Source organism: Manis pentadactyla, chromosome 8, assembly GCF_030020395.1.
Source record: "Manis pentadactyla isolate mManPen7 chromosome 8, mManPen7.hap1, whole genome shotgun sequence".
Classification (NCBI taxonomy): Eukaryota; Metazoa; Chordata; class Mammalia; order Pholidota; family Manidae; genus Manis; species Manis pentadactyla.
Genome location: NC_080026.1, coordinates 8247284 through 8266151, shown reverse-complemented (window position 1 = coordinate 8266151; position 18868 = coordinate 8247284). Strand labels below are relative to the sequence as shown.

The 18868-nt window shown below is 35.5% G+C and overlaps 1 protein-coding gene across 3 annotated transcripts in view; it reads right to left on the bottom strand.

Moving 5' to 3' along the window:
- Positions 1–5609: 5609 nt before the first annotated feature.
- The window catches only part of GALNT3 (polypeptide N-acetylgalactosaminyltransferase 3), a 40567-nt gene continuing 27308 nt past the window's right edge, over positions 5610–18868 (bottom strand). For 2 of the 3 annotated variants that reach the window (XM_036884387.2, XM_036884386.2), the window contains exons 5-11: positions 17172–17406; positions 16593–16710; positions 15345–15545; positions 13297–13428; positions 12961–13062; positions 8461–8613; positions 5610–7612 (exon numbers count right to left, since the gene is read on the bottom strand). In XM_036884387.2, coding sequence (XP_036740282.1) covers positions 7490–7612; positions 8461–8613; positions 12961–13062; positions 13297–13428; positions 15345–15545; positions 16593–16710; positions 17172–17406 — 1064 coding nt within the window. In that variant the 3' untranslated portion in view covers positions 5610–7489. The remainder of the gene's footprint in view (positions 7613–8460; positions 8614–12960; positions 13063–13296; positions 13429–15344; positions 15546–16592; positions 16711–17171; positions 17407–18868) is intronic. The other variant, XM_036884388.2, reaches the window with a different exon arrangement.

Sequence of the window (18868 nt, the reverse complement as noted above, 5' to 3'; positions counted from 1 at the left end):
TCTATAAATCACAATTCATCATACTGGACCTTCAAGATTTGCACATTTTATTATATATAAATTATATCTTGATAAAAAATTAACCTTATAAAACAAACTGAAAATTGCTGCTGGGAGAAAACATTATGAATATGGTATGTAACTACACAGTACAGAAATTTAAAGAATAATATATGTGACCTGAGAAGCACAAAAAGGGTGGTGAGAAAGGGCTAACAATATGATTAAAGTGAAAGCATTTTCATACATATATATATATATGTCATTTAATATTTTCTTTACATTTTAAAGGAAAAGATAGTGAGGAAAGAATGCAAATCACATAGTTTACAAATCCTACAGTTTGTGCTAAAGTCATTTGCCATTGTTTTTAGTCATGTTGTCATCTCGTGTGTCACTATGAAAGCTTGGGGACATGCTAAACACCCTATTTTTCCTATTAATTGTGAACTTTTCAGGCATCAATTTCCCTGAGTTTACTTTATATCTTCTCAAAATTTCCACCTACACACACTCTTTAGTTAATGACTTTCAAGACTTACTCTTTGGTACGTGATTAAGTACTCTGATCTTTTGGTTCTATTATTCTCATACTACAGGATTGTATATATATCCTTTGAAGAAATGCTTCATAGATTCAGATAATTTTTCAAGATTTGAAAAATTTGGATCTTCCTCAGTACTAGTAAAATCCCTCTTTTTTTTTGCCAATTTTTCCTCATCCTCCATTCCTCTGCTCAAAGCCCTTCCTTTGGCAGCCATCTGTGCTTAATATCAGTGTTCTTGAAAAATATAGAGTTGTTTTACGTAGCAGGATACTGAATGACCTAAATTGTAATGTGACGTGGATTCCTCGTGTCTTACCTTCCCCTCTTGAAGGTAGTATTTTGATGGAGACAGAAGACAAGTTCACATACAAAGTAAGACAATAATGTCAGGAAGTGGTAAATTTAATACAGGTAATACACAGGGTGATGCAGTAGTAACTGAATTACCTTTTAAACAGCATTTCTTCTGAGAATATGTTAATTAGACAAATAGAAGAGACAACTGCTGTGTCTACAGCCAGAGAAAAAGTGGTCATAGATGAGGCAGGAGAAGTAGGCAAGGGCGAGTCACCCAGGGCCTTGTAGGCTGTGGCCAGGAGCACAGACTTTATTCTAAGAGCAACTGGAAGCCCTTAGAAAACTACAAAGGCAAGGGAGCAATGTGTTCCTATTTAAAAACAATCTTTAGTTGCTGTGAAAATAATCAGCTAGAGGAACGACAAAAAAGCAGAGAAACTAGTTAAGAGATCATGTTAGTCCATGTGAGATGTGATGGTTCGGAAAAGGGCATTGGGACAGGAAATAGAAGCTTGTGGTACCGTCGAAGCCCAGAGAGGAGAGAGTTTGCAAAAGTTCAAAAATGAGGTTGAAGTCAATCATTTCAGATGCTGCAGAGCTTAGATATTTGAGGACAGAAAAAGGGATACTGGAATTGCAACTTGGAAGTTGTTAGTGACAGAAGATAGATGGGGGCTCATTTAAGAATGAATAGAGGTTTTGCATTAAGAATTCTACCAGATTCAACCCTCGTTCTCTCCTGGTTCCTTCTGAAATGCTATGAAAATGGCAATAAAGATATCGACAATATTCATAAATCCATAGGGAGAAGTAAAAATAGTAGGAGACTCTTCTTGACATAATCTTGGAGTTTGGGGAGCAAATCGATCAGTAGAGAGTACCAAAAGAATGGAGAGAGCTGAATCCAATAGAGCGGCAGAGGATGCAGGGCAGCATCACTCCACTTTGCACTGTAAGGCCTCTGAAAGGATCAAGAACTGGTGGTACCAGATGCCTCTGGAAATGAGAGAAAATGGAGTTGGGAGACCAGCTAGCTACAATTTTATTGATTGATTAGTAGACCCCTTGATCCTCTCCCACATCCAAGCAGAAGCCTAGAGACTTACTCACTGGAGAGGGTAAAATGGAGGGTCTCAAGAACAGGGAACACCAAGCACAGCTGAGGACAGGAGTCTTTTATAGAAAATACACCCCAGCCCTCTTTTCTTTCTTCTCAGGTTTACACTGTTCAGAAAGGTGATTGGAGGATTCTTCTCTGTGGATCTAACCAGTTATTTTGTTTCCCAGTACAATGACCCCAATTAGACCATTCCTTCACAAAACACATAGAGACCCTTCCAATAAGCATTTGATGCTCCTTTGTTAAAGATAAATGGACAAGAATCACCAGACATTTGAGGTTAAGTAACTATGATCAAATGCAGGGAATGAAACAAAGAAAAAAAAAGACAGCTTGGAGGAAACAGTCTAGATAAAAGTAGATAAAAACTTCTTTTTTTGGTATCATTAATCTACAATTACATGAGGAACATTGTTTACTAGACTCCCCCCATCACCAAGTCCCCTCAACATACCCCATTACAATCTCTGTCCATCAGCGTAGTAAGATGCTATAGAATCACTACTTGTCTTCTCTGTGTTGCATAGCCCTCCCCGTACCCCCCTCATTATGCATGCTAATCATAATGCCCCCTTTCTTTCCCCTCCCCCCCTTATCCCTTCCTTCCCACCCATCCTCCCCCATCCCTGTCTCTTTGGTAACTGTTAGTCCATTCTTGGGTTCTGTGTGTCTGCTGCTGTTTTGTTCCTTCAGTTTTTTCTTTGTTCTTATACTCCACAGATGAGTGAAATCATTTGTTACTTGTCTTTTTCCGCCTGGCTTATTTCACTGAGCATAATACCCTCTAGCTACATCCATGTTGTTGTGAATGGTAGGACTTGTTTTCTTCTTATGGCTGAATAATATTCCATTGTGTATATGTACCACATCTTCTTTATCCATTCATCAAAAGTAGATGAAAACTTCTAAATAAAAAATGTGATTAATATCCTTAGGTAAAAGAAAAGTTGCACTCATAAAATAATAAAATTATATACAGAAGCATTCAGAAAACAAGAGTGTGCTCTTGGAAATTATAAAATTTAAAAACTCAATTGAAGGCTTAGAAGAATATATCAAGAATATCTCCTAGATATAGAAGAGGCAAAGACATGAATATAGATAAGAAAAGTGCCCTTACAAATATTAGAAGATCAATATATTAAGGGTCTGATGTACTTAAGATTTCCAGAAAGAAACTAAGAATCGAATAGACATAAAATTAAGAAATAATTGGAACATTTCTCAGATTTGAAAGACACGAGTATTTAAAGAGCACAGGAAAATGTATAGTAATATAACTCATTGGGAAGTTTCAGAATGTTAGGAATAGCTGGAAATCTATATATTTTCAGAGAGAAAAAAATAAGATCATTATTTAAGCATTGAGAGTCAAAAATGCACTGGGCTTTTCAATATTGGAATTTAGAAGAAAATGGAGCAACATCTTCATAATATAGCTTAAAAAATGATTTTCAACCAAGAAATCTATACTCAGCCAACCTATTAATTGTATGGGTAGAATAAAGGTATTTTCAGATATTAAATTTTTTTTAATGCATGATGTACTCCTTCAAAATGAGGAAGTAAACTAAGAAAGATGAAGACATAGAATTCACATGACTGGAGACCAAACATGAGAAAAAGGTACAAGGATATCCCAGAATGACAGTCAAGGTGTCACCCCAGAATGACAGCTGTTTGGGTAGAGGAGTACAGAATGCAAGTATTTTGTAAATATTTGGGTTTATACAGGGTCTGGAGTTTTTCAAATATGCATGATGGAGAAAAGGACATGTGAACTGAGAGTGGTAGAGAATTATCAATAATGAAGAAATATTAAAGCCACCCTGGACCAGGAGACAAGTGTGGACTAGATGAGAACGATCACGAATAAGCAACGAGATCAACAGTTTGGAGGGCTCAGAGGTAAGGAAAGTTTTTTAAGAGGAAAGACTGGTACAAATGAGCTAGAAGTAGTCAGAGCCTATGTGTGATCAAGCTGTCAGAGCAGAAACGGTTACTAGAGATGCAACGGAGGGTATGGCCAAGAGAAGAAAATGGGGTGGTCAAGTAATGACAGCCAGATGCTGGAGTCATGGATATTTAGTCTTCTTTCTACTCAAAGTGTGGTTCCAGGACCAGCAGCTTTGGCATCATCGAAGAGCTTACTGAAAATAAGAATCATAGGTTGTACCCAGACTTAATGAATCAGAATCTGCATTTTAATAAAATCCCCAGGTATGCACAGTAAAACTCAAGAAGCATTACTCTAGTTGTTTACCTCTAAAACACTAGGCACCTCTGTTTTCTCCCATAGCTCCTGGCAATGGATGCACCAAAGGCGAAAGGTGTGGACTCCATCATGGACTGTCTCTCCAAAACGTCATCATTATGATACCTCACTGATGACTACTTTCCTAGACTGTGAACTTCTTGAAGATAGGGACCATTTTGTGTATCGTTGGTCCCTGATGCCTACTATAATCACAAAAACACAGATATTTCCTAAATATTATTGAAGACTAGACTTGTTAAAGGTTACAGAGCAATAATATCTATGTATGTGTGCAGAAGTCTCTTCCCCAATCAGCTGGTCTGATAGCTAATTGATGATTTTAAAAAGGTAGTTAAAATAGAAATCCATAAAAAAAGATATTTTTAACTTAAAGCACATATACTCCTACATTTGTATGTATGTTAATTCCTTCATAAATATCCGGTATAAGGCTACGGCCTTTTGAATCGGCTTATAAGACTTATTCAACATCGTTCCTACACAAACCATACTAATGCTACATCAGATACTTGTTTTCTCTAAAGTGAATTGTGAAGCAATTTGAGTGCAGAATCTGCTTAGCTTTCTGTTTTCCCTAACTTTAATAGTTCTTATCCACATGTAAGTAGCAGCATTTCTAAAATAATTTTATTTTTTTTCTATTTTTCCTAAAGCATTCAACCTTGTTTTCTCAGAAATAGCAACTGCCTATCTTTTTGCACTTACATTTTGATACTGTGGCTTACATAATACTTAAATTGTCTATCAACAGTAAGGCCAAATCTCTGACAATCTAGGGATTTAAAAATTTATCATCATAATATTGTAATTAACTATACTTCAATTTAAAAATTTCATCATCATTGGTTGTAGCTAATAGGCAATGTTAGTCTCTTGCTTATTCGGTCCTATGGTTCTGCGCTCACTTCCCTGTTTTCAGCGAGCCCACCCCCAGCTGGACCCTAGCAGTTTGGGCAATGCAGCTCACCGATCTAGAGTTCTTGGGACCTGGTCCTTAGCAATGAAGGCAACATGCCAGGTCTTCTGCAATAGCTAGACTGTTAGCCACGGTAGCTTAACACTGAGCAAGAGTGCTACAATTTCACACCTGAATGCATTCAAATCTCTCAGACTGATGGCAAGCAGACTCCATAAATAACTTCTTGTTAGCACTGTTTCAAAACTCAGGCTTTTAAAAGACACTACCACCACCCTAAAGGGCAAATTCCTAATGAAGTAGTTAAATGACACTTGAGCAACAGCCTGGGGCTCCCAAATCAGGGAAGAACGACTCTGCATTTAGCACAGCCATAATACATCAACCTAGTGCAAACAGATTTTGGTTGGAACATGACATGACAACACTTAACTAATACACAGAAGGCACTCAGATTTACTTTTTATTATGCTTTACTTAAGTTCATTTATAAAATATCTTTGAGGATTTGTTTTTTGTTTTGTGAGACATAACAAACTCTAAGAGCAATATTTGCTCCTGGATGTTCACACAAGAGTAACAAATTGAGAAACAGAAATTATACATGTAAGTGGACACTATATTTCACAATACATATAAGTATTTAGCTATAGTAATAAATAAATGTCTATACTCATTAAAGATATAACATGAAGAGCGAGCTGTCATCTGCATCATAAAATATAACATTATAATGTCACTCACTATGCTATTTCAAAATTATGTATCTTTCTTTCCGCTCCATAAGACCTAAGCTCAAAGGCAATATACGTCCTATTCTGCCTACCACAACGTCTGGCATGAAGTTAGGCACACAATAAATGTTACTTGAACCAAAATAAAAGTTGGCATTGTAATAAATTAAGGAATTCAGGGTTTTTTTAATGCAAGTTCAAAGTTACAAATGATGAGAAGATAGAACCAATAATTTTTAAATATTTTCTTTTGCATAATTGAGGCTCTGCCAGTTTAAAATATGAAACCAATCATAGTTTACTTCTTAAATAAGAATATAGGCAATCTACATATAAAATAATCAAAAGGAAAAATTTTTTTATCTAAGTAAGCATCACATTAAAAAAAAATATTAGATGTTCAAGGAAAGTTATCAGAAATTAGCGCAAAATTTTCTAAATATTTAATATAGAATCTTCTCCATTCGCCATTTTTTAATGCCATTACTACCAATGTTTACATTTTCCTTAAGATATATTTGATGGCTCTTCAATCAGTGCTTAGAAATTCACTGTACAAAATTCATGCTTCCCCCATTTATTATCACTAATATATTTTATCCAAAAGAGAAAAAAACTTAAATAATTACAATAGTGATAAGGGTTTGTTTTATTGTGTTTTCCACATAGACAGAAATAAGTTTCTTTTGATAAAAATAATAATTACAAAGACAACCTATAATTGAATCAATAACAAATAAAATTTAGCTTTAAATGAGTCAAGTATTCTGCTTTTGAAATTCAGTTTTACAAAACATTCAAGATTAGTGAATTTTGGTAAGGAAAGAAAGACTAACAACAAAAAAAAAGACACCTTTTCGACAGATAGTAATTTATAGTTTTCTTTTTTTTAATTGCTTTAAGAAAACACACAGTGTAGTTATTTAAGAAATGTCTTTTAAGGAAGACAAGTGCTTCAAGTCAAGTGAGCTTCAGACTAAAAAATACTTTAAAATTTGCCAAGAAATTAAAGTGTTAAAAATATTCTTCTTATTTAACTCCATGTTTAAGGAAACATTTGACAGATAAGTAAACAAAAGGCAAAATAAAGTGTACTTGCATTTTTATGTAATAATTTCTAGATCTATAAAAATTTCCTGGTTTGTACACAAAGGCCAATGTTTGACCTTCATTGACCGATTTCTATGTAGTTAAAAAAATACAGTATCAAATCTTTCTCCCACCCCCCAAAAAACTAGAAGAAATATTTTAAATTGTGAGTGTCTGAATGTAGCTATGCATATCATTAAGTGTACAAAACAAATATCACTTTACTTGGAAAATTATTTGCATCATACTGTAAACATCTCTTCCCCCACATCTAGACATTTCAAAATAGTCTTTGGTATCACTAGTTATTGTGCTTTGAAGTGAAACTGCAGGGATTCCTGTAGCAATGCTACATAGACATTGCAAGATATAAATAAGAAAAATGCACTTGGAATAAGTTACAATTAGCTGCTTTTGCATAATTTTCAAAAACTACAGTGTATGCCTAGTCACAGTTTTATGAGAAAGAATATCTCTTTTTTTCAACTCCTTAATTTTAAGGAACACTTAATCATTTTGGTTAAAAATCCATTTTTGGAGTGGATCTGATGGACTGCAAGACGCTAAGCTTGGATGCTCTCCGCTTGCTGAAAGGCACATGTTAAGGAACGGATTATAGAGAAGTTGACCCTAAAATAAAAGGAAACATGGCAGACGTTAAGTTCCAAGACTCAGAGTTACTGATAAATATGAAAACTACATTATGTTCTCATCAAAGCCAAAGGGAGAAATGCACATCAAATGCAGTATTTTTAACCTTTAATCTTTCTAAAAGCAACTACATCTGATAAAATGTTGTCAGATTATGGTATAAATAACACCATTTATGCCACTACTGTTCAATTCACAGAAGGCATTACATAAATGAAGAGTGGTGTGCAGAGCAAGGGCTGAATCAAGTTTTCAAACAAGAAACATTTCATTCATGTAAGTGAAAAACTCTAAAAAATCAAAAATTATAAAAGTCTTATAGGTTCTAGTATTACACAATACAATTTTCAGGTAAGAATTGCTATGTTTCAATTAAGACTTAAAACATGTTTGAAAACATAAAAGACCTTCACATATTCTCTCAATTCTAGATTCAAGAAAAAGTACTAAAACCGGTGAGGAAAAAAATCAATCACCTTAAGTGAGAAAAAATAATGATTTTTTTTTTCTCTCTGCCAGGAAAAAAATGTGACAAAAAGTATTATAAGAAATTCTAAAAAGATAAAATGAGTGACTAGTATTCATTATTCACAGAAGTGCTGATCTGCATAAACCATGCTTTAAGCAACTGTACAATTATTTCGTTCCTAAGAGTATTTAATTCATATATATATTCTCTCTGAGCACATGAATAGAAATGCATAAAAAAATTAACAAATTCTGATGGATAGCATTAATATGCTATGTTTCATGCATTTTTCCCAAATAAGCAATTAGAGCTGATCAAAATAATTATATAAAGGGATGAATTAATTACACTGAGGTACCTTCTGCATCTCCCATAGCTGTTCTCCAGTGGCAATTGTCTTGTGACCTTTGTAGGTACATGTTTTCAGCTGAACGAAACCCTGAACAGCATGAAGACATAATTCTTTCTGGATGTTATGCCGAATTTCGTGTTGAGCCGAGTACTCAAAGTACTGTGACGGGAAGAATGCTGTTACTGACAAAAGCACTTTGTATGCTCTGGTGCAAAATAACAGTCCAAAAAAAAGGGCAGCAACTCACTGAAGAATGAAGTCATACATACTTCAGCAAGATGTTACAATAAATGTAGCCGTCGGAAACATAAGCTAAGTTTTTCTGACACAAGATACTATAAGCTTTCTCCGGCCTATACCAACAGGTAATTTCTTAATTAAAAAGATACTGTTTTCTTTCCCATGTCAGAAATGGAAGTTATCAGGTAGAATGGAGGCTAGGGAAGGCATGCCACAAAAAAAGGCCTGGAAAGTTCTAGCAAGTTCACTAACTACCTTTTCCTTTGCACAAGTGTTCTTTCTCTCATATTCATCTCAATTAATGGCATTATCATTTAAACTAAGAACAATTAAAGAGGTTACTTGCCGTGTCTCAATTTCCTTGCCTGTAAAATGGCTAATTTAATAGCTTCTACCCCTTAGTGTTAACAAGATAAATGGGCTAATACATATATTAGCCAATATATTAGAACAATAACTGCTACATGATAAGCATTCAATACGTTTTGGCTCCTGTTACTATTATTGATGTGTCTTACTCCCATACATCCAATTAAGTAATTAGTCCCTTAGTCCTACTGAATTCTCCTCTCAGCTGTTACCGTCCCACTTCTGTATTCTCATGTCTCTTTCCAGGCACCCAAAATCTCTACTCCAGCACCTTCAGCTACCCTCAATTTCCACTTCTACAATCCAATCTACTCTGCAGCCAGTTAGTCTTTAGAACATTGATTTGATCCCCTACCTCCCTGCCTAAGTGAGTCACTACTGCTGCTAAGGTAAGAGTCCACACCCCTTAACTGGTACATGAAATCTTCTATTTTCAACCTTACATCAACCATTGCCCTATTATATACTATGCTCCTTTCACACAATTCTACCAATGCAGAACATGCATCTATAACTCTAAGACTTTGCTTTACTGTGCTCTACCTGGAATAACCTTCTGGGTCATTCTCTGCCTAACAAACTCCTTTCCACTCCTCAAAAGCCAATTAAAATATTACCTATCTTCCTTTGTTTTTGCTGACTGTGTCCAACTATGCCAAGTTATCTCCTTTTCAGGGTTCCCATAGTATATCAGAAATTTTTGTAGCCCTCTACTGGAATTGGTAAAGCTAGCTGGCTTTACCATAGACCAAAGTCAGGCAGTGTAGCTAGTAATAACGGCCTTTACAAATCAAGTATTTCATAATATTGACATTCCAAAGATAAAATAAGTGAACTTAATTGATTTTCAATAATGAAATAATTAGCCTTAGCAGTAATATTTATTGGGCCCTTAAATGCTGTAGGCAGGGACTGTTGTAAACCCTTCCTGTGTATTTAAGCAGCCACTCCACAAAGATTAACTAAATTAACCTTGAGATCCCCTGGTCTTAGTCTCATGCTTACTTTATCTCCTTCTATAAGTATAATACCAGTCATTTTTATAATTGATAGTTCTTCAGATGGAGCTAATGAAAAAAAATTGGTTTAGATCATGAAAAAGGCACTCTGGCTATACTTCCCTAAGAAAGATAAACCTTAGGATCTCCAAGTTGCTAAGAAAGGTAGTCAGTATTTTATTTCACTCCTATTATAAAATATAAATAAATATTAAAACAGAATTTATAAGGAATGGAAGAGTTGAAGGTACTTAGGCAACCAAAAAGAGTACATTACTAGCTAGCTGGGAACACTGGGTGGCGACTTAGAGCTGGTACAAGCACTCTGGGAAGACGCCAAGACAGGAAGTGTCACAAAGCCGTAATGAACTGCACGGCACCGGTATCTTTGCCAATTTCGTCATCTTATCAAAACACCTATTTAATTTTTACTTGGCATATACAAATACTGTTTCAATGGAGTTTTATATTTTAAAAATATCACTACGTGGTCAGACAGTAGAAGAGAGCAGGACAAAATGATCAAGTGAAATACCTTAAAAACATTCAGCACTCAAGGAGCTAAAGTTTGCAAAGTAGTGTAATTGCAATGCTTGATTGAAAACAAAATTTGAAGGAAATAAACCAAAGTAAAGTCAATGGCTGTATTAGAGTGACAGAAGCCAGAGTCATCTCTTTAAAATGTAAACTGGAAAATATTATTCTCCTGCCCCAAACTCTTGGATGGCTTCTGTCACACTCAGAATTAAACCCAAGTTCCTTACTGAGGCCTGCAAGCCTCAGATGAGCAGGCCCCTTATCCGCATCTCTGCCCCTCCTCTCTGGGCCCACTCTGTCCCAGCCGCCCTGGCTTTCCGCTGACGCCATCTACCCGCACTGGGTCTCAGGCCTGCACCCCCTCTGCCCAGATGCTCTCCTCCGGGAACGTGGTTCCTCTTCCAGCTCCTCCAGGCCTCCAGCTCTGAAGTAATCTTCTCAGAGGTCTTCCTGAACCTCTGAAGATGACCACTCACACCATTATCCACCTACACTTTTATTTTTCTTCATACCCAAAATTATATATATATATATTTTTTCCTTTCCTTCTAAAATATACAAGCTCCACAAGACAGGGATTTTTGCCTTTTTCACTACTATACCAATGCAAGTTACATACAGCAAGCTCTAAACAAATATTTGTTGAAATAATATGTGGATTATTTTTCCATCCCAAATTTTCTAGAAGACAGCTATGTTCTATTTATAATTTAAAAATTATTTTAGGGACTAACCTATAAAAACTTTGTTATGGCAATGATAAGAAACAGACAAAACAATGTATAAAATATATCTTTAATGTTTATGATAAAATAAATGTAATGCTAAGGGAAGCCTGAGAGAAATTTGTAAGTATTTATGGTTAGTGATAAGTTTTAAAAATGAGAAAATATTTCTCATTGCTCAAAACCCTAATTTTTACTAGCATAGTCCAGTGTTATTTTTAAAAGAATGCTATTATTTATTATATAATTATCTTTTTCTTCTAATATACAGAGGGAAAGGAAAAAATTTTTAATGCATGTGTATATCTGTGTGTATGTGTGTGTACCTCCGTCCTGTTTCAGAATTACACCTCAACCATCCAGCAACAGATCCTGTTCACTAGCTGTGGCTTCTAGCCCTCAGTAAGCTGATTGGTTTGAATGAATAAAAGCTGGAACTAGACTGAGTTGAAGCTAATGAGTGGGAAGAAACATGGAAGGGGATGGGCCAGGAGATAAACTGACCCTTTCTTCTTAATAATGACATCATCAAAGTCCCATCCTGTTAAAATAGAATACAGGAGTACTTAATACTGTGAAAATCCTCCACACATCCTGGACTGTATACCAAGATAACTTCAATTCGCAGAAAAAAAACATACCAGCCTCTCCCCTTCGTACACAATTCTTTGCACTCTTCTCATTACATTCTCATTCCCCCAGCCACCTCACTAACTCCCACATATCTTTCAAAAATATGGTTTCAACTGTTATCTTTCCCAGGAAAATGTATAGGCACCTAGTCTAATTCAGATGCCCTCCTTCATACCCCCAGAGCACTCAGAATGATTTATCCCAGACCTTATAATCCTCACTGTAATTGCTGGTTTTGAAATACAGATTTCCTGAAGGAGTTAGAATCTAAATTGCTTAAATGCAGCTACAGTGCCAGCTAGAGTACCTGACATGCAGAAGTCACTCAGTGAATTTGCTGAATGAACAAATGAGAGGAGAGTCTAATCCTTCCAGGAGTTGACTTGTAAAAGGCAAGGAAAGGAAGCTAAAAGCTAGAAATAATATTTTAATATGTTATCTACTCATAATAGGCCAAATAGTGAATTTGACATTTGAGTCTTAATTGGTAAAACAGTCAAAGAGCAGTAACAGGCAGAGATGTAATCAATCAAGGAGAATCAAGAGCCTACCTTTTTTTTTTAGAACATTGAAGTAATATCATAGCCCACAAAAATAACTTATAATACTGTTCTTTTGGTATTAACATTTGATATACTTTGCTATTGAATCCAATTAAAGATAGCCTTATGTATGGTATTGTAAAATCATCATGCCAGTAGTCACACAATATCAAAGACTGGCATAGAAGATCCTTCTTTTTTATTTCAAATGGCATTATTCTATTATTTCCTCATTTGCCTTTCTACTGAGTGGTTAGGCAATGTCAAACTGTTTTCAAGGCCAGAATGAGAATCAAAATAAAGTACTCTGCAATTTCAACATTAACTGCAGAACAAAATCTAAAAGCATTTCTTTCACATACCAGTTTAATTGACTGTAATACTGATTTACTTGTAAAAAACCTGCAATGACTTACTGGTCTTTCTAAGTGCTAAATGAGAAGAGAGGATTCTTCTGCTCACCTGGTTTCCCCCAAGTCCATGACACGTATACAAAATTAATGGTTTGCCTCCTTGATTATTTTCTCCGACATCCAGACAGAGAGGCTGGCCAAAGCTTTTAATCTAAAGGAAAAATTGCAAGTTATAAAAATTAAAATGAAAACCTATTTGGTTATTATACTTTTTCAATTCATTTGGTTCAATGAATTGAACTAATTCAAGGAAGTAGTGTTTATAATAATAATGTAAAATCTCAAAAGCAATAAACGCGAAAGTATTTCAGTAATTTTCCCCAAACCACATAAATGTTGGTGCAAGGAGTATACCAAGTTAAAAAAAGAACAGGAAAACACTCACATATCCAGATACAACAGGACTAAGGTCTGGCACATACACTTCTGGATAAATATTTTTCAGATACCATGTAAAATTTTTACATTGAAGGCGTTGTCTTATTTCAAATCTTTTTGAAAGATCACCAAATGATTTCTGGAGAAAGATAAGAAGTGAAAGGAATGCTTGCTCAAACATTCTCCAAGTACTACTATTTATATTTATATCTAAGTCCTAAAAAAAAATCCGGGCCCAAATGCAAGACGCAATTTAACTGCATTCACTATTCATTCTGGCAACATGTGTGCCTGCCTGCTCATTTTTTACTTCAAAAAAGAGTCAAGTATGACTGTGGTGCTGGTAGTGCTGTTTCTTTCTTCCTTTGTACCAGAAACCTCCCCTGTGGGACCAAGATCTCGAGCAAAATGCTTTGAGCAAATAATTGGTGGTGGGAGCATCCAGAATTGACCTCAACTGCGTACCCGAAAGTGATCTGTACGGTGAGGTGAGAAAGAAGGTCCGGAGAAACAGTGCCGACACATAATGTGACTTGTCTCTCTTCAACAGTCAGAAAAATCACAGTTGGGAATACTTTTTTCAAGTTTTATGGTATTGCTTACTCCTAACAATATCTTAACAATAACAATGTATTAGTAGAGAAAGGTAAGTTTTTAATCAATTGTATTTTATTTGCCTTTATTTTAAAAGACTCAGAAAACTAAATTTTTTTTAAAGAGCACTATTAAACTGAAATGGTATTTGGTCTATAGACAAATTATAAAGAAAAATTCTATGTGGTACCTAAATATATAAATATATGAAAATCTAAATACTAAAGTTCATTAGTTCAAGTAAGGAAAATATTTTCTTTGCCATCTTCAATGTCTTGAAACCAGAGGTTTTAGCAAAAATTATGAAACTATAAAGGACTTCTGACTAGCTTATGCAATTACCACATAGATCTACTTGTCATGTGGGGTTTACTGGCTCACTCACCCCTTTGTGGGTGACAGGAGGGCATAAGTGTATTTAGCTCCCACTTGCCTGCTTAGCCAAGTACACAATCGACTCAGTTTGTCTAGGTGGCCTTGGGTAAAAAGATAGCGATCTAACCCAGTGGTGCTCAGACTTTGCATCCTACTGACGTGTCGTGTTACAAGGAGACACTGGGGTCCAAAGAAAAGATGGAAAGATGCAGTGAGATCTTTCTTCATGACAGTCAAAATGTTAATGCTCTTTAATACCAATATATAACTGCCCAACAGTTCAGCCCTGTTTCTTAGAGCTAGGTGCCATTCACTGAAGCATGTTCTTAAATTGTCTAGTTCATTTACTACAACCAATAGGAAAAGTGTTGGAGCTCAGTTCTAATGCCCTAGGCATCACTATTCTGCAGAGCTTTTATCTATGACAGGTCACTAACAGTAAGGACAGGACCACATATTTGTTTGCACTTATTTCCTTGTCACACAGCTAATCTTCAGGACAGGCAAGTATTTCATGTCTCAAGGCAGGGAAGGGGCGTGAAGAAACTTGGCCGAGCACACGCTCCAGGTCTGGCCAGCCTCTCCACCACTCTGTGAAGTGCCAATCCCATGTCACAGTCTCAAAGGAGCTTTGCCAAGGTAACACTCCTCCAACGAGCGGTGGAACTAGAGCTTGAAATAAAAAGGCCTTGATATGCCTGGTTCTGCCACATTCTGTCATTGTCTCTGTCTCCAGTTCAAAAAGACAATAACACACCTAAAACCAGCTTAAAGTAGTTCCACTTAATCTTACTCTGTTTGAGTGAAGTGAACCAAGACACTTACAAAAACTAAGTATCTTCCATGCTTAAAAAAGCAGAACACCGTCTAGAATGCCCAAGTTTTTCAAGCAGTTTACTCAATTTTTCCTTTAAAAAAAAAAGGAAACTGGCATCAATGAGTTATATGTTTTAAGAGTTAAAAAAAAATGCTTCAGAAACAAACTTTTTAAAATGTTTTGTACTTGAGTTGAATCAAATAAGTAAAAAAGTACATGTGAACATGGTATGGAGTTTTTGCTGATTTGTTTACTTAGCTCTAACTTACTTGCTTAACAATTTTTGCTGCATCTGTGTTTCTCCTATAAAATATTTCCTTATATTCATCCATCCAGACTTCTGCAAGGCGAACTTGGTTGCGAGCAATCACCTGAGTGCCTTTTGGAAACGTATGAGGGCTTTTGCTGCGAAAAACATGTCCAACAACAGAGCAAGGCATAATCTCCAACTGCCCACCACATTGCCACACCTGATAATCAATGATATTTGTTTAAATTTACAGTATTTTAGGAAAACCAAAGTGTTGCTTTTAAGTTCACCTCTAAGATATTAATAAAAACAAAATATAGAAATGAGATTTATTACTTCACAGACAGTCCTGTCCCCTGCCCGTTCAAAGTAATGTTCTTAAATCTAAAGAAAGGTTTTGTTAAATGGTACAAACACTAAAGACAACAAAAGCATGTTTTCAGAAAGTAATTTAACAAAAAGCTTCAGATCTTTCATAAAAGTGAATGCCAAAATATTTTTTTGCAGACAATTATGCAAGTTCTTTTTTTTTCTTGTTTAAACAAATGAGAAAAACTCAGTGATTTGTTCAATTCAACAGACTGTGTCTGAGATTCCAGCATGTGCTAGGGGTTGGGAATATTGAAATAAATAAAACAAGACCCCTGCCCTTAAGCAGTTGGAACTCAGCTAAGATCATCATGGCTCTTATGTGATGGAGCCATAGCTAAAACTTAAATCTTCTCCTAGTTCAGTTCTTTCTCTGTCACATTATAGCCCAAGGGATGAAAAATGAATGGCAGAAAATGAACTCATGCAATTAAATAAGTACATGTATAGACTACCCAAAGCCTTAGCTTTGTTTCTCATATTAACTTTTAATATGCATAGAAAAACAAGAAAGTTCATTTAATCCAGAGTTAAGTTCAATATCCTTTAAAATCATACATAAATGTTTTCCATTCTGACTCCCTTGATAATCAACTCATTTCCTGAAGCACTAGATTTAAGTATATTTATCTTGGCTGAAATTCAGTAGCTACAAGTGCATTAATTGATGTTATTGCCTGGACACAGGAGTTTAACTGACTGCTCTTGTTACACTGGCAGCAATAAATAAATATAATAAATTACATATTAAAAGGAAATATCCTTATTCTAAAATTTCCAGCAATTAAATTTTAGAAAGCACAAAAAGATTGCACAAATCCACAATTATCTGTATTAGCCCAATAGAATAAAATATATATTTTATTGTTCACTATGTGTGCTGTGTTTATAAACTTACTCTGAAAGACATTTCTATATTTTCACCTCCCCAGATTTCCATTTCTTCATCATAAGTTCCAATATATTCAAAATATTCTTTTGATATGGAAAAAAGGCCTCCTGCAAATGTGGGTGTTCTGAAAAATAATCCATTCCCAAACTTTGTTATAAAAATCATGTAAGAAAAAAGAACATACTTTAAGAGCAACTGAATCAAAAAAATTAAAGCAAGATTACAATTTCAAAGCTTTTATATAGATAAATAAAAACTAAAAATTCTATCTTCAAAATCAAGTTTTGGAAGGAGGGGAAGTACTTTAAATATCTTTTCTGAGCAAAGCAAAATTACGCCTTCTAACCAAGCTTAAAGATTCTTTAGTGATTATGAGGAAGACTTAAGAGTTCACTTAATTCTACTTCCTACTAGTTAAGATAATGTGTATGTACATAAAGACTTTTCTACTATCCACACATATAACACATGTTCTTTATTTGTTAATGTGAATTACCTTTGGAAGCAATCACTGTAAAAGGCAAAGAGTGCTTACATATTCAAATAATTGAAGTGTACATAAGACTTTGAGAACAATCATCTTACTTAATTGGGTAGGTCTCATCTTTCCTCCGTTGCCTCTCATGATCAGGAAGGGATTCCCAGCCAAATGAAAGACTCCAGTCAAAATTTCCACGGTTATGGTTACTTCCATAAGGAGAAGGTTTGTTGAATTCAAATGTGTTCATATCTATGGATGCAATGTCTGGACTCACGACTGCAGTGTAGTTCTCAGCTATCCTGGCCAGCAAAGGCTCTAACCAACCATAGAAACACTCACCTGGAAGGAATACAATTCTAATTAAACCAGTGAAAACACTGAGGGCTTTGGTTTTTTGGAAGAAGGTTTACAGAGAAATGAGAAAAAGAGTCATTTGTGTTTCAACATTTATATCTGGGAGATTGCTTAATGGTTTCTTGTGACAAGATTAGGGTGGAAAAAAATAAGGTAAGATTCAGCATAGTTAGGAAAACTTCCCTACAGAATGATCTTTTTTTTTTTTACCTTAGAATGGAAGCAAAATGTGAGTGGTATATTTAAGTTTTAGATGATGTGTTTCCCTTTAAAATGGGTCATGAATTAAAGATAACTTTTTGCTCAGCCATAATAGAAGGCGGGGACAAAGGAGTTCCATGAAAGGTCCAGGCCCCAGGCACAGGACCAGGCTGTCTCACCAAACACACGGGGCCCAGGAGATGCGGTCCTACTGAGGACGCCCCATCAAGTGCAGTGTGGCACTCACAGTCAAGGAGGACCTGCAGACACATCTGCCTGGAGGGGAGGATGGTCCAGTCTGACATTACTGTAATTTTGGACCAGGAGAGGGAATACTAAAGAATGGACCATTTCCTTTTTTAACATTTCTCTTAGAGTGCCTTTAGACCTCTCTTCACTAAGAGCCTCATATTAAGAGAGTCCTGGATGTGACGCCTCTGAAGAGACACAAGCAAATCCAAAAGCACAGCTGGGACAATTAGCATATATGCTCAAAACCATTTGCCAGGCCAAAGATTACCTAAGGGCTAGCCAGTTCACAGCTAAACACTCATACAAAGAGTAAAACCCAAATTTAAAAATTTTAAATTAAAAACCTAATTTAGAGCTCAAGGAACTAAGAGACATTTTAGTAATACCTAACATGCATATTAAACATTGACTCTAAAAATATTTTCAAAATACTTTACTTAAAATCACTGACACCAAACATTAAAGACAAATTAGAAAAAAACCCAGCAGCAACAAAAACAAAAATTGACAATGTTCATGGGAGAGATACCAGAAGCTGAGAGGCGACATCCCTAACTCGGCATAGGAAAATGTGTGGGAATCTTTGAAAAAAAAGAACTGAAATATAAAAAATGAAAATATCAGGACTAGCACAGAGTTTAATGACAGGGTTGATTACACTTAAAACTTTCAATCATTTTCAAAGTGTAGGAATCAAAATAGTAAGGAAAACATATTTCTTGTTTTTTGTTTGGACAGAACAAGCATCTGAAAAAAGTCCCAGGTAAGGACAAGTGTCTGGGGAAGCTGGTCACTGAATGACTTGAAAGTTGAGGAGCCATACACACTAAGGAGCTAAGAACTACTTACAAGTGAGAGGAAGCTCCTACTCAGGGCTGTAATCTGCTGGGGCTGTCATCGATATAAACACCAGCTGAAAATGATGCTAACTGCAGTTAGGCATTTAAAGAAAAGCCTTTCTTACCTTTTAAATTAGAGGGAGGGGGAGGGAAAA